The 27718-nt window shown below is 33.8% G+C and overlaps 1 protein-coding gene across 3 annotated transcripts; it reads right to left on the bottom strand.

The window, feature by feature from the left end:
- Nucleotides 1-81: 81 nt before the first annotated feature.
- On the bottom strand, nt 82-26386 carry vps9d1 (VPS9 domain containing 1). Of its 3 annotated transcripts, none has more exons than XM_051135533.1 (17): nt 26264-26386; nt 25755-25827; nt 25116-25307; nt 24493-24652; nt 22550-22661; nt 21780-21860; nt 21113-21175; nt 19394-19446; nt 19147-19234; nt 18415-18500; nt 17819-18336; nt 17465-17594; nt 15946-16151; nt 14571-14655; nt 10160-10264; nt 4601-4717; nt 82-1187 (listed from the first exon to the last, which is right to left on the bottom strand). In XM_051135533.1, exons 1-16 carry the CDS (start codon nt 26360-26362, stop codon nt 4606-4608), a joined length of 2163 nt encoding a protein of 720 aa, XP_050991490.1. In that variant the 5' UTR covers nt 26363-26386; the 3' UTR covers nt 82-1187; nt 4601-4605. The 3 variants fall into 3 exon arrangements, with proteins under 3 accessions (XP_050991490.1, XP_050991491.1, XP_050991493.1); XM_051135534.1 differs by having other exon boundaries at nt 4605-4717; nt 26264-26384; XM_051135536.1 differs by lacking the exon at nt 21780-21860 and having other exon boundaries at nt 26264-26384.
- Nucleotides 26387-27718: the final 1332 nt, after the last annotated feature.

Raw genomic sequence — 27718 nt, 5'->3', positions numbered from 1 at the left:
AGTGATTTCTTTGCATTTTGAATTGTACCTAATCAATGAAAAGGTGTTCAAAAGCATGGAAGAATGAGGAATTAAACTAGAAAGGGTTACATGTCTTTATTGTTAGAAAATTCACATGCCATGCAATTTCTTTTAAACCATGCCCATGTGCATTATCCAATCCTAATGATCGGGTATGAAGAACTTGGGAAGGTTTTGTACAAAAACACACGGCTGTTTTCTCTCAGGCAGAGAGATTCAAGCTACATTCATCATTCACATTACATACTTATGCAACAAACATTCAACATATAAATATATATATATATTTTAGGCATTTGCACGCACATTTTATTACGCCTCTATTTTCTATTCAATCCCCTTAACATCAGTAACGTCAGAGTGAAGACAGTTCAGCAGCATTAATCTTTCTTGCACATCCAAACTTTTTTTTTTTCCACATCGATTTTACTTCTTTGACTACTAGAGTGAATTTAAATAAGTTAAGATATTTAAAAAGAAACTGATAAAACCTATACTGTCTAACAACATGATGCCTGTTTTGCTTAGTGGTATATTTACTTGCAAAAGAAATACAGCTCAGCGTATTTAAAAAAAAAAAAAAATATAAGAGAATGTTTTGCATTTTTCTCCATTTTCTCCTACCCAGTTAAGCTCAAAATGAATAAAAATGAGCTAAAACAACACAAAAACTATTAGTGTCTCTTTTTATATTGTTTAATAAATAGGGTGTTACAGGATGACAAATGCTAGCTAGTAGTGCTTTAGTCTTTCATTTCCATTGTAAAATTCTCTGGGAAATATATTTGGACAAGAAAATAAAAAAGGTCAATGGGATTAGAATATATATACACACACATTTTTAAAAAAAAAAAAAAAAAAAAAAAAAAAGATGATATCTTAACTCTTAACCTTTCCTAACATCTGGCTCATTTCATCTCATAAATATATTTTTTTGCTTTGGCTACAATACTCATCTCGCCTCGAACCACATTCGGACCAACCTGCCCTGTACTGTCCAAACACAGCGAATAACCTTCTCCAGTCCCTTCAAAAGCAGTAGGTGGGGACGATTTGAGCAGAACTGAAGTCTGGCCTGATTTGGGACTAAACAGGCTGAGCAGAGGAGATACACCAACTCCTGAGGACTGTCAAACACGATGAGATCTTTCCGTTGGCTGAGGCACCTAGAAACAAAACACAAACGGCTCTAATTAAACTGTATGAAAAAAAAGGGTTTTAAAGGGACAGTTCACCCAAAAATGAAAATTCTGTCATTAATTATTCACCCTCATGTCGTTCCAAGAGCTTCATTCATCTCCGGAACACAAATTAAGATATATCTGATGAAATCCGAGAGAGTTCTGTCCCTTCATAGACACATTTAAGCCCACAAAGGTAGTGAGAATATTGTTAAAATAGTCCATGTGACACCAGTGGTTCAACTGTAATGTTCTAAAGCTACGAGAATACTTTTCGTGTGCAAAAAAACAAAACAAAACAAAAAAACAAAAATAACCACTTTATTCAATTTATTGTTGCGTTGCTGTCTATGCAGGGTCAGGAAGCTCTCTGATTTCATCAGAAATATCTTAATTTGTGTTTTGAAGATGAACGAAGGTCTTACGGGTTTGCAACGACATGAGGGTGAGTAATTACAGACAGAATTTTAGTTTTTGGGGTGAACTATTCCTTTAAGAACAGAGGCTGTTAGAAAAGCAAAAACAAGTTTTCTCCATCACTCTGGCAGAGGCTGTAAGTTTGTTTGACGTTTTGGCATGTTTAACAGTCGCCATTGGGTAATCTAATTAGAACCTAAGCCACCGTAGACTATCATTATTTCAGTAACGTGACCTTAAATAGAAACTTCCCCCCGTGGGCAAAAACAAACAGCAACATTTCACTTTAAGAAGTGAAGTTCAAAGTTCAGCAAGTTCAATGTAATTAATCCATCAAGGTAAGAGCAACACATCTGGCTGTGATCCAGGGGTACCGCCCAGCCCCTCCTTTTCTATTTGTTTAATCTAAGCTGATGAACGATGACGAAAGAGGAACGCATTTCAACTTGGGATGCTGTAGCGTAAGTGACAACTGTACAGACATTGTGCTCTGCAAAGTTAAATGTTTGGATAAAATGGGATAACTCCGTCACAGTCAGTTCTGATGAGGCTGAACAATTTTGTCTGATAGATTTAGTTCATCTTGCTCTGACCCACCATTTGACTAAGTCCTTACTCAGCTGAAAGATAACGGTAACACTTTATAATAACTTTCAGCAATAAATCATTAACAAACATATATAATGCTTAACAGATCATTAGTTAATATATGTTCAAATAACTAAAAACAGAGATAATGTGCTTGTTAATGTTTACTAATGAGATTAATAAACATTAATGATTAACACAATTAAGTATAGCTGAAATCAAAAGTTTACATACACCTTGCAGAATCTGCAAAATGTTAAGTGTTTTACCAAAATATATACATACACTTGATTCTTAATACCATGTTGTTACCTGAATGATCCACAGCTGTGGTTTTTGTTTACTGATAGCTGTTCATGAGTCCCTTGTTGTCCCAAACAGTTAAACTGCCTGCTGTTCTTCAGAAAAATCCTTCAAGTCACACAAATTCTTTGGTTTTTCAGCATTTTTGTGTATTTGAACCCTTTCCAACAATGACTATGATTTTGAGATCCATCTTTCCACACCGAGGACAACTAAGGGACTCATATGCAACTATCACAGAAGGTTCAAATGGTCAATGATGCTTCAGAAGGAAACAAAATGCATTAAGAGCTGGGGGGTGAAAACTTTTTGAATTATAAAGATCAGAATAAATTTTACTTTTGTCTTCTGGGAAACATGCAAGCATTTTCTGTAGCTTCTGAAGGGCAGTACTAAATGAGAAAAAAAAGATAATTAGGCAAAATAAGAAAATGTCCACATCTTCATTCTGTTCAAAAGTTTTCACCCCCCGGCTCTTAATGCATCTTTTTTGTTCAGAAGCATCAGTGAGTTTGAACCTTCTGTAATAGTTGCATATGAGTTTTGTCCTCACTGTGAAAAGATGGATCTCAAAATCATACAGTAATTGTTGGAAAAGGTTGAACTAGACAAAAACACTGAAAATCTAAAGTAGTTGTGGGACCCGAAGGATTTTTCTGAAGAACAGTGGGCAGTTTAACTGTTCAGAACAAACAAAAAGCTCATGAACAACTGAACCACTGATGTCACATGGAAAATTTTCATGTCCTTACTACCTTTCTGGGCCTTAAATGTCTCAGTTGTCTATGCAGGTTCATAAGGCTCTTGGATTTCATCAAAAATATCTTAAGTTGTGTTCCGAATGTGAATGAAGGTCTTGTGAATAAATAAATAAAATAGCGTGATTTCAGGCCATTTGGGAGACATTTTGCCATCGAGATGGGTTCATAAGGGTAATAATGATTTATTTTTGATGACTGATGATTAATTAACGATGATTTTTTACAAACATTTACAAATGATGAGTTTCCACTTTAGATTGGGCACTGCAAAAACATGAATTAATAAATGATTTGTTAAGATGTGAAAATAGAAGTCTACACAACAAAGACCAAATATATATTACCTTTAAAGACTAATGAGTTAATAAATAGTGCTTAAAGCCATTTTTTCACCACATTTGTAAATGTAAAAAGAATTAGGTTATATACAAACTGAAGTTTAATGACATTTGTTAGCATTCAGAAGTATACTACCAAAAATAATCTGTTGAGCATTATTGTTAATGACTTATTAATAAAGCTTTTAATTTTTGTAAACCATCTTATCAAAATCATTTGTAGATTTTCAAAGTGCATGATCATATGAATTCAAAGTTCAATGACATTTGTAAACATTTCAATTCACATTAAATAATGATCTGTTAATCATTAGATAATGTATAATAAGCGCATTAGTAAACATTAACAAGCATATTTCTAGCTGTGTGAATATATCAACTAATGATCTGTTAATCATTATATAAATCTTGGTAATGATTAATGAAAGTTATTATAAAGTTACCGATAAGGGTGGTGGTGGTGGTAATAATAATAATAATAATAATAATAATAATAATAATAATAATAATAATAATACTACAACACCACCACTCAAAAATTCAGGGTCATTAAGATATTTGTTTAAATATATGAAAGAAGTCTCTTATGCTTAGTAAGTCTGCATTTACTGGAGTAGAAAAACAGTAATATTATACAGTAAAAACAGTGACTATAATTCAAAATAACTTTCCTATTTGATATTTATATAGATTTTTTTAATGCAAATTAATTTTAATTTTTGTCGGCCATTGCTCCACTCTTCAGTGTCATATAATCTTTCAGAAACTAATCTAATATATTAATTTAGTTAAAAACTAATATAAAAAAAAGTGACTTTTTTGTTATTTTCAGATAAATAAAAAGTTTAAAAGAACATTTTAAAGATTTTTTGTGAAAGAAAGAAAGAAAAAGAAAAGAAAAGACAATCTATGTAGCCTACATGTAGGTAGCTCAGATTCAAGTCAGTGTGTATCAGAGAGGATAAACCTGAAATTATATGATTGGCTTTACCTACGTCAGGTGGGTTTGGCAGCCGGGGGCGGAGCCCCACCCAAGGGCAATGACTCAACGTAGGTCAGCGCGCTCTGCATTGACGTGAGGCAGTACCCTTCCTCTCCGATCAGATACCTGTAGACATAAACACTTCATTAGCGCTTCTGCTCACAAGGGAAAACAAGATCTCTTCCACTGAGGGTCAACTTCAAGTGAACCCATCTGCTAATGAGACTAAGACACGAGATCAAGCTGAAGCCAAGAGCGTGTAACATGTTGGAGAGTGTGATTAGAGAAGAGAAAGTAAGGAAGAAAAGGCAGACCGTATTATATTATTGTTCATTAAAAGAAGTTTACTCAAATATAAAAATTTTGCACCCTAAAGTCATTTTACACCCGTGTCATTAAATCATATTTGATTTGAGACCTGTATGAGGTGCAATTATTAACAAAAGGCTTAAGTTTGCATAAAGAACAAAAATCTCACGTATGACTTGAGATGACTCGCGTATGAAAGGTCCACTTCCAAAACAAAGATTCACATATAATGTACTCACCCCCTTGTCATCCACGATGTTCATGTCTTTCTTTCTTTAGTCATAAAGAAATTGTTTTTTTGAGGAAAACATTTCAGCATTTTTCTCCATATAATGGACTGATATGGTGCCCCAATTTTGAACTTCCAAAATGCAGTTTAAATGCGGCTTCAAATGATCCCAAATGCATTTGTAAACGATCCCAGTATAACGATCGGTTATTTTAATAAAAATAATACAATTTATATACTTTTTAAATGCCAAACGCTTGTCTTGTCTTACTCTGCCTGGACTGTTTTTGTTCTGGTTCATGACAGTTAGGGCATGCCAAAAAATTCCCATCTCATGTTCTCTCTTAACTTCGAAATCGTCTTATAATCACTGTTTTACCTTTTTTGTTAAGAGTGTTTGATCTTCATTGCATGTTCACTTTGCAAAGACCGGGTCGGTACTTCTGCAGCGATGTAGGATGATTCTGAAATTATTTTTGAAGTTGAGGAAGAAAATACGATTGTTTTTTGACATACCCTAACTGTCTTGAGCCAGAATACACAGAGTTCAGGGAGAGAAAGGCAAGATGTAAAAGTACTTCAATTGTATCTTTTTAATGAAAATAACCGATCGTTTCGCCAGATAAGACCCTTCTTCCTCAGCTGGGATCATTTACAACCACAAAAATGCAGAAATGTTTTCCTCCAAAAACAATTTCTTTACGACTGAAGAAAGAAAGACATGAACATCTTGGATGACAACGGGGCGAGTACATTATATGTGAATCTTTGTTTTGGAAGTGGACTTCTCCTTTAAAGCAATAGTTTACCTAAAAATGAAAACTTGCTCACTCAGGCCATCCAAGATGTAGATGAGTTTGGTTCCTCATCAGAAGATATTTGTAGAAATGTAGCATTACATAGCGTGCTCATCAGTGCAGTGAATGGGCGCTGTCAGAATAATGGTCCAAACAACTCATAAAAACATCACAATAATCCACAAGACTCCAGTCCATAAATTTATATCTTGGAAAGTGAAAAGCTGCTTGATCTGTGCATATTTCTCTCCTGATTAAGATGAGATGGGTTTTTCCATGGGAAAAAGCAATATTATAGATAGAGGATATTTGTGACCCTGGACCCTTGTAGTAATAGCCAACAATTCATTGTATGGGTCAAAACGATACATTTTTCTTTTTTGCCAAAAATCATTAGGATATTAAGTAAAGATCATGTTCCATGAAGATATTTTGTACATTTCCTACCATAAAATTGTTAAAACTTAATTTTTGATAAGTAATATGCATTGCTAAGAACTTCATTTGGACAACTTTAAAGGCGATTTTCTCAATATTTTGATTTTTTTGCACCCTCAGATTTTAGATTGTTCAATGGATGTATTTCTGCCAAATATTGTCCTGTTCTAAAAGAACATACATCAATGGAAAGCTTATTTATTCAGCTTTGATGTACAAATCTCAATTTCAGAAAATTGACCCTTATGACTGGTTTTGTGGTCTAGGGTCACATATTATAATGGAGATATTTTAGCCAGAAGCAATGGTTGAATTTAAAATGTCTTCATGGATACACAGATTTTCACTTCACAAGACATGAATTGATGGATTTGAGTTGTTGTGGATTATTGTGATGTTTTTAAATCAGCTGTTTGAACTCTCTTTCTGACAGCACCTATTCACTACAGTGGATCCACTGGTGAGCAAGTGATGTGATACTAAATGTCTGTGGCCTGAGAGATGGAATATATGAAAGTGAATATAATTCACTTTGACACTTTTGAATCCTGCCACTACGAACAGTTGGTGAATTAAAAAAAAAAGTTCTGAGTTCAATGTCAAAAATAACAGCAAATTTGGAATGCCATGAATAATGACAAAATAGTTTGGTGAGCCATCCCTTTAAATCAGTCCAAGATGCACGTATATAGTCCTAATTAAACAAAACCTGTCAAGTGTGCCTGAGCATGAGAACACTTCCTATCACAACTTTGCTCACACGCTCCAGAGCACCACCCTCAATTCCAAGCCACCAAGGAGCATAAACATCTAAAGAGATTTTATTTGTATTTTTATAGGGAAAGAAAAACCCAAACCAGAATATCCCCAACATTCCTTGTTAAGTGCCAATCTAACCAGCCTGTAAAAATGTCCAGTTTTATACTGATAAACAGAGCTCAGGGCTGTGGTCTGAGTAGACACGCGAGAGTACAGCGCAGGAGGGGTGACATGAATACCCATAACGCTGCTCAGGAAACAGGTCAAGCGGTCACCCAAATGAACTGAGATCGCACTGTGATATCCTCTGCTCAAAACAATACAAGTAAACATGAAAGATGGCATCTAAGTTGAACTCATATTATGAACTGTAATATTTGCTTTATGGGTTTATTCCAACATGTTTAGACTGGAGGGTATTTTTCTAGCTGAAATACTCATGCACAAAATCTGAGACTGTGCAATAGATGAGATTCGATTTTTGGTAGCAAGTGAGGTCGTGTTCTGTCGATACTTGATGCATGCCCAAATGATAGCGAGACTGGCACTTAAAAGGATGAGACAAGCCAAATCTACCTCACCATTATCAACAACTGATGCCAAAAATTTGACAGTCTCTCAAACCCATTGACAGTCTATCTGAGATATGCTATTTTCTATTGCATAATATTTAGTCAGGCTGTAACTGCAAAGCTTTAACCCATTATAAGAGTAACATTTAACTCACAGCATTACAGGCATCAACTAGAGTTACACATTCAATTGATTCAAAACACCCACGCAAATTTATTTCTAAATGATAATGATTTGTGTCTATTAAACCTTTGAAAATACACACAGTATTATTTATGTCATACAATTATCACTCATCACAGAAGTACTGGGACAAACATTTATAGTTCAGATATAAACACTGATGTCTATGGTAGTGATCGAAATTGAGCAAATAATTTTTCACTTCAAATTAGCGCTTCATGTAGCATTTGTTGATTACAATGTTAAGCCACTAGGTGGCAACAAGTGACTTAATCATTGTATGTGACTGAATCATTCATTTAACAGATTTGTTTAAATACTCATTCAGTAAGTAACAGAACAAATAAAGTATTTATGAGTGAGTCATTCAATTTGTTTGAACGAATGATTCATTCAAATTAAACATATTTGAATAGAATGAGGCACAGCCTCTAGTAAATCACGTTATTTTGCTTAGTTCAGCACCGTGGGAGAATTGTGATCTCTATTTAAGAAGAGGGGGGAGAAGAAGAAAAGAAAAGAAAAGAAAAAAAAAAAAAAAAAAAGATTCTCAATCTATCCAGAATCATGCAGCTCTAGTATCAACTGGACAATCTTTTCCAATTTTTGTTTGTTTTATTTAATAGTTTAATGTTACATCAGTCAAAAGTTTTTGAACAGTAAGATTTTTAATGTTTTTTTTTTAAAAGAAGTCTCTTCTGCTCACCAAACCTGCATTTATTTGATCCAAAGTACAGCAAAAACAGTTAAACTTGGAAATATTTTTACCATTTAAAATAACTTATCTATTTGAATATATTTTAAAACGTAATTTATTTCTGTGATTTCAAAGCTTAATTTTAGCATTATTACTCAAGTCACATGATGCTTCCGAAATATTCTATTATTCTGATTTGCTGTTCAAAAAAAAAAAAAAAAAAAAAAAAAAAAAAAGTTTAAAACAGCTGAATAGAATTTCAGGTTTCTTTGAATGGAAAGTTCAGAAGAACTGCATTTATCTGAAATAGAAATCTTTTGTAACATCATAAATGTCTTTATCATCACCTTTGATTAATTTAAAGCATCACTGCTAAATAAAAGTACTCATTTCTATAATTTCTTTCACAAAAAAAAAAAAAAATACTGACTCCAAGCTTTTGAATAGTAGTGTCAACATTTGAAGTGGATCAAAACCTTTCTTCAAAGCTGTCCTAAAACTAAAACAATGCCTGTTCTTGTCTTAGCACAACTTTTTTGATCCACTTCAAATGTTGACTACTGTATAATGTCTTTTTATTTGAAATAAATGCTGATCTTTAGATCTTTCTAAAGATAGTACTCAACCATTTTAAATATTGATAAACATTTCTTGAACAGCAAATCAGCATATTAGAACGATTTCTGAAGGATCATGTGACACTGAAGACTGGAGTAATGATGCTGAAAATGTAGCTTTCGCCACAGGAATAAATAGCTTTTTAAAATAAATAAATGCATAATGCATAAAAATAATAATAAATAATTAAACGCAAGCTTGGTGAGCAGAAGAGACTTCTTTAAAAACATTAAAAATCGTACCGTTCAAAAACTTTTGACTGGTAGTGTATGTCTAAAGCTGTTTTCATGAATATACATAAACTACTTTTCAGAAGTATCAAGGTTCCCACAAAAATTAAGCAAAACAAATTCTTCAACACTAAGTAATATTTAGAGGGTTTTTTTGCAAAAAGAGATAACATTTTCAAAAATCATGTTTTTTATGATGTTACGTTTTTATTGTGTTACGTTTTTATTGTGTTAGTTAGCTGCTTGTGTTATTTTTTTACTTAACGAAAATAACCCAATGGTTAAAAACCGAGTTATCCGTTTTTGCAAATGAACTCATTTCTTGAACTCCAAATCATCATTTTAGAATGATTTGATGATGAAAATTATTGGTCAAATATAGGTAGCCATCATGAGCATAAGAGACATTTTAAAAACCCACAAACTTTTAGCAATAGTTTTTGGCGTAAAGCATTTTCCCATTGACCTTTCTGTGGTTACTTGCCACTGATATCACATGCTACTTTTCACTTCATTCTTTATAACGTCTAAATCTAAAAAGAGATTGACTTTACAAAAGACCACCACAAATCATGGCCTAGTTGGAGGCAAGTGCACGCAGCATGGAAAAGTCTACACAACTTCCTGTGGTACAGCATGTTCAGGTCATTTTCAGTTCATAATGGCAGAAAATTAAAATAAATAAATAAATAAATAAATAAATAAATTACACAACATTTTATATTGAAGACGCACCCCTCATGAATGAACTCTTCCAACGCAGCACATTCAGACACCAGCTGAGGCATTTCACTGCGTAAAGCCACGAAAGCCAGGATGGGCAACAGGTCGTCGGCACCTCTGGGAGAAACAAAATAAGAGAAATTAGATAAAGTAAATGAACAAATTTAATTAAACTTATTTGCAGGACAAGCTAGTATCAGGAAGAACAGATAAACCCTGTGATTCGTGCGTTTGAGGGACGCTTGCGTGAGAAAATAGCTGGGTGTCCCCTTTCCTGCCGGACTGGAGGACACCTGATATGTTTCATACAGGTGAGAATAGCTGTGCATACCATCATCATCTCTGTTTCAACACTGTTTCTCCTGCTTTCAAAATAATGCTCATGCACAGCAAAGGCGTGCTGGGATGACGCAGCAGTTAGCTTGTTCAAGCCTGTTTAATTATGACAAAATCAGAGCATATTTCAAACAGCTTTGTTTTCAGCAATATGCCCCCTCTAAAGAAAAGACAAAAGAATAATACAAAAGACGGACAGACAGAGGAAAAGACTGCTGTGCAGAAGGAAACAGCAATATGAATTTAAGTACGAGTGAAAGAGAAGAAAGTGAGCGAGTGAGAAAGAGGAGAGACAATGGAACAGAACAACCGAAAAAAGGGTGAGAATGGCTAAATTGTTCATGTTCATGCATGCATGAGGACATTCATTCTCCCTCACAACCAAATACAAACTTAAAAGCAAAACAAAGGCAGAATGTGCCTTGGCTGTGCTACCAGGGCAAAATCAGGACAAGTCTCACAATGACACATTTCCTTTCGGATCGCTGATGCCTTTATAGCACAATCATTTTTAAACCACAGTTCAAACACCCAAATTGAAAACACCCAAATAATGCTAACGAACCAAACCGTTGGACTTGAAAAGCAACAGAACATTGTTCTGGTAAGAATAAATAAACATGCAGAAATTAGGGATGGGCAGTATGACCAATCCATCCAATTGCAAAATCATAATTCTATAATAAATCTTTCTAAAAGGAGGAGGAAAAAAAAAAAAAAAAAAATTGATTGATAATTCAATAAATAACTGCATATTATACATTTTATAGAATAAAATCTAAAATAAATATGCAAATATAACAACTATAGAACATCAGAAATTAAGCTATTTTAAACAACAACAAATATTATTACTATTATTAAATTAAAATTCAGGGCCATGCGATTTCATACATTTTTTTAAATTTTTTATTTAAATTTTGGCTCCCAATAACTAATACAAGATTACGAGGTAAATGATTGTGTTGCATTCAAAGCGGTGCACTTTCATTCCTTCCTAAAAGCCCAAAATATAGGCTACATACACACCGCAGGCAAATATGGCCCAAATCCTCAGATCTGCTTTTCTCATGACAGTGTGAACAGCACAAACCACATGGAATCTGATCTTTCAATTCCAATTTGTGCCACTTCCACATGTGGTACTAAATCCAATATAGGTCAGATGTTTTGCAATGCGACCGCAGTCTGAACAGTTAAATTACGTCACTCTAGATCAGGGGTGGCGAACATTGGTTCTGGAGAGCCGCAGCCCTGCAGAGTTTTGCTTTAACCCTAATCAAACACACCTAAACAAGCTAATTAGGTCTGAAGGGTAACTAGGAAGCTATAGGCAGGTAAGTTTTAATTAGGGTTGGAGCTGAACTCTGCAGGGCTGCGGCTCTCCAGGACCAGAGTTCGCCACCCCTGCTCTAGATCAACAGTCACGATTCTGCACTCATGAGAGTCACAAAGTTTTCCAGACAGTTGCAAGACGTAGTTTACATTCAAGCAAAACAAAGGCTCACATCATAAAGTTTTAAAACTCTATTCTCCTGTCATACATCCTTGTCTTTATTTTTCATATTGCCTATACACAATTTCACTGGCTTCTGCAGCACATCACACTATAAATACAGTTGAGGTCATAAGTTAAAATACACCTTGCAGAATCTTGCAGCGTTAATTTTACCAAAATAAGAGGGATCATACAAAATGTATGATATATTTTTTTATTTAGTACTGACGTGAAGATATTTCACATAAAGGTTTACATATAGTCTACAAGAGAAAATAACTGAATTCATAATGATGACCCCGTTCAAAAGTTTACATACGCTTGATTCTTAATACTGCGTTGTTACCTGAATGATTCACAGCTGTGTTTTTTTGTTTAGTGATAGATGTTCATGAGTCCCTTGTTTGTCCTGAACAGTTAAACTTTTGAATGGGTTCATTTTTATAAATTAAACTTATTTTCTCGTGGACTATATGTAAATGTCTTTTTTAAATGCATAATCTCTTACTTTATGTCCTCTGTGTTTACTTCGGTACGACAGCGCGATGCGCAAGTGTTGCCAAGTCCACAGTTTTCCCATGGAATTGGGCTACTTTTTCACAGTTGCCGCAGGTTGTTTTTCTAATTCTGTGGGTTGAAGCGACCCCACTAACACAATATTTACCCCTGGGAACGTAATTGGGATCGTTTTGAGAAGCAATTGGGTGGATTTTCTTGTGAAAACCTGGCAACCCTGTTTGTATTGCTCTTGACACTCTAACATTTGTACTTTATTCAATTTTTATTCTAATACTTTTTGCTTCCAACACTAACATTCGTTATACTTTTTCCATTCCATCTACTTGTTACTTTTAATTTATTTACGTAAAAAAAACTTGACCCTCTAATATTTGTAGTCTATAAAATGAATACTTTTTATTCTCTTATAGAATACAAAATATATAGTATTCTCTGTACTTTTTTTGGGGGCATTTTTGCATTTTCTAGATAAAACAGTGAAGATATGACAGGAGGTGAATGGGAGAGAGAGAGGAGAGCGGGTTTGGGAAAGATCCAAGAGGCGGGATTCGAAGTCAGGACTCAAACTCGGGGCACCTTATGTCGGTGCTCTGTTCTTTTTCTATTCTTTCGACATTTCTTTTTATTCATTTTAAAACGAGCCTCTAAAGCTAGTGTTTTCTATTCTTTTTCATCTACTTGTTTTCTTTTTATTTAAAAAAAAAAAAAAAAAAAAAAAAAAAACCCAAACAAATAAACTCGCTACACGTACTGCGTTAGACTAACCAAGACTCACAGCATTGACATTTTTGCTCTTTATTTGGTTTTGACTGCTTCTATCGTCCTCATTTGGATAAAAGCGTCTGCTAAATGACTAAATGTAAAAGCGTAATTGAGCATATACATTTGATTGATTCAAAGTTGACACAGGTAACAAGTCTGCACTGGAAGCTTCTACCTGCAATACAGCCTGCTTTCTGCCCAATTTTTTAATTACATCACCATGCATATATTGAATAGTGTAAACAGCATAATTCACACCAGTTGAGACATTTCTACACATTTCACATCAGCTAACTGTTCCTTCTTAAGAAGCACAATTGTGAGTCATTGTATAAGCATTGCAAGACTGCTTCAAAAATAAGTATCTACATCAGCCATTGTCATGGGCCGCCAAACCTCTGAGCATGTGCGTCACCAACGAGCCACCGCTCTGCTAACTGATGCAAAGAGACATGTAGATATGACGCAAGAGTTCATTCTACCCTCGTTTCCTTGAATGAAGCAAGAAATCGAGAGAAAGATGAACAGGCAGCTTGTTTTGATGGGTGTGGCAGGGCCAAAAGGTCACAGGCCCACATAATCTCCCTGTGCACTTTTTTTTCCCCTTTGCAGGATGCTAGCGTGAGCTCTCACTTTAACCGTCAAGGTTGCAGCTGAGATGGGAGGAAACTTAAGATGTTTTCCAAAAGAGTGAAGCAGACGCTGAGGTCTGTGGGAGAATTACCACAGGGAATCTGAGCTAAATACATTGACTCCGATAAACCTAAACAAACCCACATTTTTAAGAAAATGCGTGTCATCAGGATGTTACTCTGGTGGAACACACCCATTCAAGCTGTAAATCCACAAATTAAGAGTTTTACAAATTCATTGGCCAGAAGTTGTGTGAACATCTCATAAACTAGAGTCACAAGTCTGTATACATTATAGATAAGGCTCACTTTTTGGTTATCATTACTTGATCAGTTTGACTTGAGCGAAGCACTTCTACGCTCAGACCCTCTCTCTCAAAGTGCATCAAGGCCAAAGTCTGCTCCAGACAGGGCGACCCACTTAGAGAGGAAGTCAGCTCTGAGCACCCCGCGGGGTCCAGAGGGTCAAGACGGCACCCCTGCTGAGCTCTGGCCTCCGTGAGGTCTGATGAAGTCTGACACAAGGCCAGCGGACAAGCAGGAGATTGTTCTAGAAGAACTCTGAACTCCAACATAAAGTACTTTCATGAATTGTTCTACTTTTTTGAAAAGGACAGCAAAATGGATGAAGCTTTACAGGAACATAACAGTTTTTATAAGACTTATGTATACTCACATTGCTGCTGATTTGGGTGGAGGATCATTTTCTTGCAGGAGGCGGTACTCTTCAGCACAGCCGCAGATGATTCGTAGAGTTCTCACTGCAATGAAAAACAAATGCAGACAGAATAGATTTATGTTCAAACTGTAAGGGTACATTTCAGCACTGATATGCACTCTTAACATTAATATGCACCAAAGACTAATATGCACCCTTTAGGGGTGCAAAAGGAATTTAATTTTAAACAAAGTGCAAAAGGTTACATTTATGAACACCTTAATTAAAGGCAAAAGTATGGAACCGCATTTCTGCCACACATACACACACACACAAAATACATTTACCAAAGCATTATTTTATGAAGTAATAGTCATGACAAGTCATTATTATAAGATCAAGTCATGATTAGTCATAACTTTCTCATAAATATGACTAATAATTATGCTGAATAAGCTGAATTTGATATACTAAATCAAATTATGACATAAAACAAGTTGTAATTATGAAGCTGAAACTGTAAGCTATCAAGCCTCAATTTCAGCTTTCAAAACTGATTTTTTTCCCCCATCTAAACTTCGCATTTGCCCATTACAAATGTCACTTTCCACTGTCATAACTTTGATATATATATATATATATATATATATATTTTTTTTTTTTTATTTATCACAGTAAAACTAATTTTGTGATTAATTAGAATTTTGTTGATTAATTAAATCAACATCATGTAATTACTTAGAATAACATTTTTAAAATGATTTGATAAAATGTTACAATACTTTCTCCTATCACAGCTTAAAGGGATAGTGCACCCAAAAATGAAAATTCTGTCATTAATTACTCACCCTCATGTCGTTCCAAACCTGCAAGACCTTTGTTCATCTTCAGAACACAAATCAAAATATTTTTGGTGAAATCTGAGAGCTTTCTTTTCCTGCATATACTGCATAGTAGCTTTATAAAATTATGGCTGAACTACTGATGTCACATCGATTATTTTAACAATGCCCTTACTACCTTTTCAGGCCTTAAAATGTGGTAGTTGCATTGCTGTTTATGCCAGATCAGAAAGCTTTCGGATTTCATCAAAAGATCTTAATTTGTACTTCAAAGATAAACAAAGGTCTTACTGGTTTGGAACGACATGAGGGTGAGTAATGACAGAATTTTCATTTTTGGGTGAACTATACTTTTAACATACACAGATAACTGAAAGTGAACAATTTGTAAGCTGATTTCACCTTTAAAAAAAAAAAAGGGTGTGACCAGCAGTGTGTCAGACCAAATGGCAAGTGTGTTTGGTAAACCTGTTTGAAAACATTTTATTTTTGTAATTTACATGATAAACTGACACACTGAAAGGGTTTGTGGTTCCAATTCAAAATCTTACCAATACATTCCAGTTTCTTCTGAGGACAGTGATCTCTACACAGAAGCCTCAGCTCCTGCACTGCTGACTCGTATGGATAGGAACCGTGCAGTACAGCTGGGTCTCTGGGGAACAGTTTGGATGGTACACCAACATCACCAGGTGAAACATTACGATGAAAACGCATGCTGCTCTCAACAGTCAGCTCCCGTTCTTGATGCACCTTCCTAAAACATAACCGCATCACAAAGTCATTTACATGCAGTTATCTAAACCCTACAGCATCTATAAAAGTGCTTTGATGGCTAAGAGCTTTAAGGGAGCAGTTGTAAGGGCATGATGGTTATTTTCAGCCATTCTGGGACTGTGGAAGTTTAGATTAACAGTGCCATCTACAGCTCAGTGTCTAGACAATCCATATGACTCAACATGACTCAGCAATCTCTGCCAAAGTAATTTAAATGGATTTTAAATGAGGAAAAAACAATTGGTAACACTTTACAATAATGTTTCATTAGTTAACTACTTTAGTTAACATGAACATAAAATGAACGATACTTCTACAGCATTTATTAATCTTAGTTAATATTAATTTAAACCTTTAATGCATTATTAAAATCACAAGTTGTGTTTGTTAACAGTTAATGCACTGTGAACTAACATGACTAGACTAACTAAACAACTAAAACTGAACTACTATTTTTATTAACTAACATTAACAACGATTAATAAATACTGTAATAAATTAATTGCCCATTGTTTATGTTAGTTAATGCATTAACAAATGACAGCTTATTGTAAAGTGTTACCAACAATTAAAATTTCCTGCATTAATTTCACTAAAATACAGTATTTACTTCACATAAGTGAAATAGAAAAATTAATTATTTAAAAATCTGTTTAACTCAAATCTCTGCAAAACTAGATTAACCTAATTCTTGTTATACACTACTCATTAAATTTAGAAAATAAGTTACAAATTAATATTTTTATTAAGAAAAGATGCAATCAATAGATGAGAAAAGGAGTTAAGAAAGGAGTTTGTTTTTGCTTTTTTGAGTAGCAAATCGGCATATTATAAAGATTTCTAAAGGATCATGTGAAACTGAAGACTGCAGTAATGGCTGCTGAAAATTCAGCTTTGCCATCACAGGAATAAATGACATTTTAAAATATTAAATTATTTTAAATTATAATAAGACTTCATAATATTACTGTATTTAATCAAACACATCAGATTTGGTGAGAAAAAAAAAAAAAAAAAAAAAAAAACACCCTCATTGACCTCAAACTTTTAAACAAGGGGTGCCCAAACTCGGTCCTGGAGGGCCATGTCCTGCAGAGTTTAGCTCCAACCCCAGTTAGACACACCTGAACCAGCTAATCAAACTCTTACTAGGCATACTAGAAACTTCCTGGCAGTTGTGTTGAGGTAAGCTGGATATAAACTCTGCAGGACACCGGCCCTCCAGGACTAAGTTTGGGCACCCCCGTTTTAAACGCTGGTGTACATTTTTAAAACATTTATTTTGTGACATACCTAAAGAGGGCCAACAGAGGGCGCCAAATAGGGGTGAAGAAGACTTCCTCTATACTCGCCACGCATTGGTCCTTAGAATTTGCAGTGTTGAGACATTCAAAAGACAGTAGACACAGAGACAGCAGGCGATCTGTTTCACACAAATACAAATCCATTTACCACAGACTTTTAGCCAACTAGTCTATTTCATAAAAAGACCTTTTTACAAACACATTAATGGAAGATTATGATAAACACATGATACGACCATACAGATCCCACTGGCTATAACAGGGGATTTCTAAAATGTTGAACTCACATCTAGAATCACAACTAAGGTCTCATTCAATCACACAAGATCAGACATTTATTTACCAATAGCAATGTGGATGTCTTTGACGATGGCCTTCAAATGTTCTTTCAAAGCACGCTCTTCAAGATGATGAATTTGAGACTCTAGGCCCACATGTGTTGTGTCAAAGGTCACATCAGAGTCCGTATCATCTCCACCTTGAGAAGGAACCCAGTCCAGCTGAGTAAGAAACTTCTCTAGATCCTCAAAAGAGTTCTCCCTATCTGTGGAGACCAGAGTTGAGGACTCATCCGGGTCGATCTCGGACTTTGTGTCGTTTGCGTTGAGGTCGTGGGAAGGGGAAAGGGAGATGGAGGCGTCTGATAAGCTGTGTGTCATGGCAGATTTGAGTGGGCTCTGCTGCTGCTGTGGAGATATAGAACTGTCGGACAGGAGCAGGCTTTGGGCACTGCGGGAGGGCTTTAAGGGTAGTGAGCGACCAGTGCTCAGAGAAACACACTGGCTCACTATAGGATATAGTCTGTTATACACCCGATACTGAAGCCTCTTCAGCAATTTCATGACTGGGTGGTCTGGGTAGCTGGGATTGGAAAAGAAATGCATAAGATACGGAAGAAACATTTTTATGCTCACACATGATCTGACAGCAAGGACCTACCTGAGAAGACATGAAATAAGACCTGAAACCAGCACTGGATCATTTGGATTCTTTTTCAGATTAGCTTTCCAAACTTTTGGCCATTCCTGAGAGTAAACCAATAAAATAACTGTTTATACATTTGTGTACATTAAATGTTTGGTCAGTACTTTTTCTTTTAAATGAGTTCGGCTTCAAATTAATACCGTTAAACATAGGATCCCATTTCTGCCACCGAATAAAAACAACAACAACAACAACAAGTAATTGCGACTTCTCACAATTCTGAATTCTCACAATTTCGAGTTTACATCTCTAAATTCTGACTTTTTTCATAATAGCAAGATATAAACTTGCAATTCATTTCTTGCAATTGTGAGTTTATATCCCGTTATTCTGACTTTATAATTCGCAAACGAGTTTATATATGCATTACGAAAAAATGCAAAAAAAAAAAAAAAAAAAAAAAAAAAAAACATTTTTTTTTGTGAAAACTGCAAGACGTAAACTTGCAATTGTGAGAAAAGTCAGAATTTTGAGAAAAACGTGCAATTACTTTTTTTTTATTCAGTGGTGGAAACAGGCTTCCATAGTTCTACTCAAAGAATCTTGGAGGAAAAAAAATAAAATCATTAAAAATATGGTTTCCACAAAAATATTAAGCAGCACAACTGTTTACTAAAATGATAAAAATAAAAATAAAATAATAATCTTTTTTTTTTTTTTTTAAAGCTACAATATACATAAACTTACATGATCTTGCTCATATTCAAGCACACTTGCATACAGAACTCGCTGCTCTTGTTCCTCAGGTGTCATGGTCCCACAGGTCGCAAACCTCCTGCAAAAATGCACAATTTTATGCATAAATGCATTTACATAATGCCTTTGCTAACACCACAAACAACAGATATGAAACAGGGAACTCTCAAAATACTACATCTGCAAATAAACAGCCAGCTAAACAACTTTATAAGGCCTATGGGGCAGGAAGGCTCACCTGTTGGCTTCTTCCTGCAGCCTGAGTCTCCTCTCTTCCATTTTTCTTTGAAGCTGCAAGAGTTCAGGAAAACTACCAAACGTTTAAAAAATTACCACACTTAGAAAAAGATATCAGCTGAAAGCAAACCTTGCTCACATTGATTAAACATTCACATTACACAGTAAAAGTTTGCTTTTCGGTTCTTCATGTCTACATTCTAGTATCAATGAGGCAGTGCTTTAAGCTTTTAGTAAATGATATTAGATATTAGAGATTTTGAAAATAATTCATTAGTTCACTTAATACACATAGATACCTTTTTAAAAAATAAAATAAACCAGAAATAGTATGATTTCATGAAACGTTAACAGGTCACAGAGGTGTTGACCTTCCAACCCTAAACCTTTCTTACAGAGATGATACATGCATCTCAAAGGTCAAACATTGATGAACTCAAAAAAAGACATCAAAAACCCTTTGATAAGCTTTCGATAAACAGACAACAAGAACCCTTTTATAATTATGTAATAACCTCTACAACAGCATAAGTAATAGACAGAAATTATTGATGAGAAGAAAATAGCTGTAACAGATACGATAGCAAGAACAATCCAATTACAGCCACCAGAGTGCAAACACAAACTACTACATTTTAAAGAAGTCCACTACCAAAACAAAGATTCACATATAATGTACTCACCCCCTTGTCATCTAAGATTTTCATGTCTTTCTTTCTTTCTTCAGTCGTAAAGAAATTATGTTTTTTTGAGGAAAACATTTATGCATTTTTCTCCATATAATGGACTGGTATGGAGCCCTGATTTTGGACTTCCAAAAAGGCAGTTTAAATGTGGCTTCAAACGATCCCAAATGCGGTTGTCAACGATCCCAGCCAAGGAAGAAGGGTCTTATCTAGCAAAACGATCGTTATTTTCATAAAAAAAAACAAAAAAAAAAAAAAAATTTAAATACTTTTAATCTCAAACTCTCATCTTGCCTTTCTCTCCCTGAACTCTGTGTATTCTGACTCAAGACAGTTAGGGTATGTCGAAAAACTCCAATCGTATTTTCTCCCTCAACTTCAAAGATCATTTCAAAATCATCCTACATTGCCGCAAAAGTACCGACACAGTCTTTGCAATGTGAACATGCAAAGAACAAACACTCTTAACAAAAAAGGTAAAACAGCGATATAGGACAATTTAGAAGTTGAGGGAGAACATGAGATGGGAGTTTTTTGACATACCCTAACTGTCACGAACCGGAACAAAAACAGTCCAAGCAGAGTAAGACAAGACAAGCGTTTGGCATTAAAAAGTATATAAATTGTATTTTTTTTATTAAAATAACCGATCGTTACGCTACATAAGACCCTTCTTTCTCGGCTGGGATCGTTTACAACTGCATCTGGGATCATTTGAAGCCGCATTTAAACTGCATTTTGGAAGTTCAAAATCGGGGCACCATACCAGTCCATTATATGGAGAAAAACGCTGAAATGTTTTCCTTAAAAAACATAACTTCTTTACAACTGAAGAAAGAAAGACATGAACATCTTGGATAACAAGGGGGTAAGTAAATTATTTGTAAATTGTTGTTCTGGAAGTGGAGTTCTCCTTTAACACCCGTCCTAAACCAGGCTGATTTTACATTAGAATGGTAATGCAATGCATTTAGGTGTAAACTCTGAAACCAGATCTTAACCAAAGCAACACATTTAGAAACTGTTAAGGATACGGCATCTTGCCTGGCTTTGGCTATTATCAGATTCTCCATCATCTGTCTCTGGAGTGAGAGAGTCTGTAATAAGCATAAGAAAAAGGCCATTGTTATACAAGTAATTATTTCATAGGTTTAGATTACATTAGAAGAATAAAAAAGAGAAAGTTGAAGAAAGTTACATAAAGCGAATATAGCTTTAAACACATAATTCAGCACACTCTTCAGAAAACATCCACCATATCCAATCACAAAAACTAAACTACTTACTGCTCACCAGTTGTAAATCAAACTTTTCCCTAGTTGATTTAAATTAATCCTGTAGTGTCAAATGAGCTTTTAAAAACATAAAAAGTAGTTTATCAATTAATATAATGTCTTAAAAGCTGCATACATAATGCAAAACGCAAATTAAAACAGTTTTAGGTCACAGCGTGAGTTGTCAACTTTCAAAATTTAAATATTTTAACGTCATTACGCACTGGATTTTCTAACGGCAAAGATTCATTGCGATTAACGGAAACATTTTAGCATACCAATACAGTACAGATCGTATTTAAATTTACACGATTTATCCTGGAAACATAAAAGAATTTAATATGTAAATCGTTCGAGAAGTACCAGTTATTTTACTTTGTCGCCACGTAATATATAATATAATATAATAATAATAATCAAAACGAACCTTCCAGAATGTCTTGATTTTTTTCCAGTATAAACGGATATCCATTGGTGTTTCTCTGCGTCTCCGGATCATTCTTGAGTACTGGACAGCAAACACTGTTTGTGTAACTCCGAGCAACATTACATTTGACCGCCACCAAAACTCAAACGAAAGAGCTTACCGTGTAAGTAAATGCGATATTTCTCATTAAAACTACGACAGTATTGCGATAGCGACCTCAAGTTATTAAATATGAATTGTTTTCTTCTACTTGCGGCCAGTCTATCGCTCTCTCGGTCCCTGACTGGATCCCAAAACCACAGCAGGCGTCGCAGCACATGTACATGTGAGTTGAGTGAATCGCGCAAAGCCATTTAAAACAGGTGTGGCGTCAGACGCGTTCTACGCATGCGCACAATAAGGTCACAGATCATGTGCGCAAACATATGAAATTGGTCAAAGAATAAGTTCAGTGTTTACAGATTTTCCACACCATATATAGAATTTTATAGATATTATGAAAACTTTGAACCACAAGGTGGGTCTGTTTCATTAATTCATGATTTTCCTGATATATATATATATATATATATATATATATATATATATATATATTTATTATTATTATTATTTTCATATTTTCTATTTTTCTTCAGAATTTGTTAACAAAAGAAAAGGATTCTGAAAAAAATACAAATAAAATATTACTGGAGATAAATACCTAAAAAATGGAAAAAGGAAAATGTTATATAATATATATATATATATATCTCACATTTTTCCAGACTTACCAGTGAGGTTTTTTGTGTGGCCTGACTAGGAGTAAGTCTTGCCAGCCGAGCCTCATAATTAGCCTTAAGTTTCTGGTTGAGACGTGATGCTTCTTCAATAGGCGTTAATTCCCTGTCATACACATAAAAAACGTCTTATTGTGTACATTCTGTGCATTAGAGACAGTGAGAGTAGTCTCTTAGTGAGACTAGAAGGACGTGATGTTCTATTAACTTCCTTCACATGAATGCAGAATAGATTTGTTCTCTAGCACAGAACTGATTGCCTTGAAAGATCAATTGTCGGGGTCAGCATTCAGTGGAAATGCACGTAACTAATGTGAAACGTGGGGTGTCATGTGAACCATTATTTAAAAAAAAAACGTGATTAAAAAAAACAAATTTTAAAGGTTCAAGACAGCAGCTAACAAAACAGAATAAAAAAATAATTACTTATAATAGTTATTTAAATTTTAAGCAAAAGCTTGCAGTTTTTGCCTTGGTGTATTTTTCTTAGAAGCATCATCCAGATAAAAACAAACTTGTTGACATTATTGCTTTTTGCTTTCTTACAAAAACTATATTTGAATGCCATCCATTAAAAATGAACCACCATATACAGTTTTCAAGTATTTGACAAAAACTATTCTGTCTCTTTTAAAACCAAGCATAATGTTCTTGGATAATCTAATTTAATAAAACAAGGGCATTCCTTTTGGAGAAAGTTTAAGCAAATGATAACACTTTTTTTTAATGTAGAGCTCTGAGATGCTGAGACACAATTAAATGAAACACTGTTTATTAGCCTTTAGAATTACACACTACCAGTCAAATGTTTTTGAACAGTAAGATTTAATGTTTTTTACTCTCTTCTGCGCACCAGGCCTGCATTTATTTGACAACAAAAGCAGTAATATTGTGAAATATTTTTACCATTTAAAATAACTGTGTTCTATTTTAATATATTTTAAAACGTAATTTATTCCTGTGATCAAAGCTAAATTTTCAGCTTCACTACTCCAGTCTTCAGTGTCACATGACCTTTCAGAAGTCATTCTAATATACTGATTTGAAGAAACATTTATTATTATTGTCAATACTTAAAACAGTTGAGTATTTTTTTTTCCAGATTTTTAATGAATCTGAAATAAAACTTTTGTAACATTATACACTACACCATTCAAAAGCTTGGAGTTGTAATAAATAAATATATATGTGTATATATATATATATATATATATATATATTTATTTATTTATTTATTTATATATATATATTTATTTATATTTATTTATTTATTTTTGGGAAATAAATTATAGAAATTAATACTTTTATTTAAAAAGGATGCTTTAAATTGACCAAAAGTGATAATGAAGACATTTATAATGTTACAAAAGATATCTATTTCAGATAAATGCTGTTCTTCTGAACTTTCTATTCATCAAAGAAACCTGAAAAAATTCTACTGTTTTGTAACATAATAGTAATAAATGTTTTTGAGCAACAAATAAGAATAGTAAACATTTTCTGAAAGATCTTGTGAATGGAGTAATGATGCTAAAAATTCAGCTTTAAAAATCACAGGAAATAACTTAAATTTTAAAATATATTCAAATAAAAAAACATATTTTAAATGGTAAAAATATTTAAAAATTTGACTGTTTTTGCTGTACTTTGGATCAATGCAGGCTTCGTTAGCAGAAGAGACTTGTTTAAAAAATTACTTTTGACTGGTAGAGTATAATAGTAATGTATATTTTTAATATATATTTTTTAGTCATTTAATCTTGTTTTTGTTTATTATCTTGCATGTCTTTGTATATGGTACCATATCTTTGGGAACAAGATGTGAAGTCAACGATCAATAAATATTGGGACTCTGCACCCATGATTATGTAGGTTCCCCCACATTCTGCTGTTATGTATACAATGGTTATGAAACTCTCAGTGGCTCACTGACTTACTTTCGATTGTCTTGTGATTCCATTGACTGAAGCTTCTGGAAAACTTCAGGTGGCAGGAAGGGGGAGTCAGTCTCCCCTCCTTCAGAGAGGACTCTGCGATGTCTGGTGGGCTGCTGTCTACTTTGGGTCTCAGAAATCAATGCAGCTGCATTAGGTGTTTCTACAGAAAGAGGAGTTTTGCATAAACCATGACAGTAAGACAGTAAAACATTTATGTTACAAAAGACTTTTATTTCAAATAAATTATATTCATCAAAAATATTAAGCAATAAAATCTGTTTTTAACACTGACAATAATAAGAACCATTATTAATAATTAAGCACACAAATAACAGTATGATCATGTAACTATTCAACTATTCAAACTATTCAAAAATCTATTCAAATAAAATTATTTTAAATTGTAATAATATTTCACAATATTACTGTTTTTTTTTACTATATTTTCATAAAATAAATGCAGCCTTGGTGAGCATAAGAGACTTAAGTGACTTAAAAATCTTAACTATTCCAAAATTCTCAATGGTAGTGTATGAATAATATATATTTTTTTAAAGAAATGTCTCTGTTTAATACATTAGACACCCTAACTGAAAACCCTGAATAAAAAAATAAAGGCTCACCTGTCATTTTGGGATGATTTGTTGCATTAATAGCTGGAATGACTGTCTTTTGGGAGGCGGATGGAGAAGTGGAAGAGATGATAGGTGTTGGGGACTCGTGCTTTCTTATGACACATGATTTAACCCTCTCTAAACATTGCTCAACTAGTTTCACCATCTTCTCCAATTCCACCGACTCCATCTCTCCCTCCTCTGCAAGAAGAATTGCAAAAGACTCACGTCTCATCCAGTCCATAAAAACAAAACTTTACAGTTACAATCTGACAGTGGAGTTACTCCAACCTAATCAACACGGCAGACTTACACAACTTAATCATAAAGATGAGAGCCTTATCTTAATAGAGCTTTAAGAATCATTTGATGCAATCTACAAAAGTTAAGATGCTTTTGATCTCTGTTTGTCTTGTCAATTAAATTAACTGTTTTGTCATGATGAAGCACACAAATCTGTGACACATTAGCACATACAATCTCTTCCTCTCTTAAAATAGGAAGCCAGTTTACGCCACATGACAGTGACTAACGCAGAGGAAATGAATGCATTGTGAAATAAGCTTTAAAGCCTGAAAACACATATCACATTTGAATAGAGGTTTAAGGATGTCTGATCGGAGAACTAATGAAGTATGACAAACTTACGTTTAGATGTGGCATCTTCAAGCAGAACATGAGAGATATAGTTGATACTTTTCAAGTATTCACAGTAGGCCTCCTATAAAAGTAAATAAATAATCATAGTGGGTGGCGGGAAGATTTTACTGGATGTGTTCTGCAGCACAGTGCCATGTAATTGTGTTAGTCTTTGCTAAAAAACAACAACAACCCACAACATCTCTGAATTTGTGTGTTTTCACAACATGAACTCAAACTAGCCCTGATGACTCTTTAAACACTCTAATTTCAGACGATTAGGAAACAGGTCATTACATTAGTTCAGATCAAAAGGTAAACACTCCATATCACCGTTGATATAATTCCACTCAAATGGACTCGCCAGTTTTTGGGGGAAAATCATTGGAGTTCTCATGATCTTCTGCTTCGATCAATATTTACGCTGATAAATGACGTAACTCGCGCATGCATTTACTGGCTCAATATGGCCATATTTGGACCTAACAGCACAGGTTTAAAGATTTAAACATCTGTACCTTGTGTCTGTTGCCGGTATCCAGCTGAATGGCCACTTTTACAAGTCTCATGGCATTCTGCAGCGGTCTCTGATTGCTGTCACTGACAGGAGCGGCCATCCTACCAAAACAATCGCGTGAGTCTGTCAGCGAGCCCGCAACAAGCTCTAGTGACGTAATTACCACGTTTTCAAAATAAAAGGAGGAGACGTTATTATCATAGCCTTTAACCGGCAAACGGTTAAAGAAAATACAGCCTATATTATAATATTACATAATATATTATAATAAGCGAAAATATGGAGGGCCAAATTACTCAAAAATAAATAAATAAATAAATGCTGAAATATATAAATAAATCGTTAAATGCATCATTTAATTATTGAAAGCATAAATAAATGTATAAATATTTTTTATTTAAATATTTATTTAATTATTTATTTACGCATTTATTTCTGCGTTTATTTATTACCAAAGTAATTGAGCTGGAAAGGTGACGCCCACTATTGTTGAGTGACGTGCCGACAACCGCAAACCTCAAAATGAGATGTGGAGGCAATAAATAAATACAGAAATAAATGCGTAAATAAATATTTAAATAAATGAATAAATAAATAATTAAATATTTAAGTAAATAAATATTTATACATTTATTTATGCTTTCAATAATTAAATGATGCATTTAACGATTTATTTATATATTTCAACATTTATTTATTTATTTAATTTTGAGTAATTTGGCCCTCAAGCCTCTTCAAGTAATGGTAACCACAGACCTTAATTATCAACTAAAAGATAATAAATATAACAATAAGGCTAATATTCAGAAAACAAACTGAGATAGAATTTTAATAAAATGTGCCTATTTTGGCATACATATTAAATCATTCCAACAAAAATAAAAAATATTGGTTCCATGCCACTGAATTTTTGAAATACCTTATATTTTATGTTGTTGCAATGCAAAAAATACAATGATATATGAATAGGGAAATAATTTAGTACTATTACTAATTTTCTCAGTGATGAAATGAATGAAGTGCTGAAGATATATGAAAAACCGGAGTTGTCACAATGTGTTATTTTAGTATTATTTATACTATCATTTTTGTTATGTGCTTTTGTCAGTTTCAACAGTTTTTTAAATACTTATTTCTATATAACCCTAATGTTTATTTTTAAAGTAATTACTTACACGGTATATCATTATAGTATTTATAAATACTTGCTTTTACTTCATATTTGCATTTTAGTTTTTTTTTTATTAATTTTTGTCATGTTTCAATAGTTTTTTAAATATTTATTTCTATATAACCTTAATGTTTATTATTTTGTAAATACTGTATTTAATATTTATTATTTTAGTATTTATATTTACTTTTATTTCATATTTCTAATAGGTTTTGTCACAAGCTTTTGTCAGTTTCAATAGTTTTTAAAATATTTATTTCTAAACAACCTTAATGTTTACTTTAA

Source organism: Labeo rohita, chromosome 18, assembly GCF_022985175.1.
Source record: "Labeo rohita strain BAU-BD-2019 chromosome 18, IGBB_LRoh.1.0, whole genome shotgun sequence".
NCBI classification, from domain to species: domain Eukaryota; kingdom Metazoa; phylum Chordata; class Actinopteri; order Cypriniformes; family Cyprinidae; genus Labeo; species Labeo rohita.
Note: the sequence above shows the minus strand (reverse complement) of the source record. Positions and strands in the feature narration are given on the sequence as shown.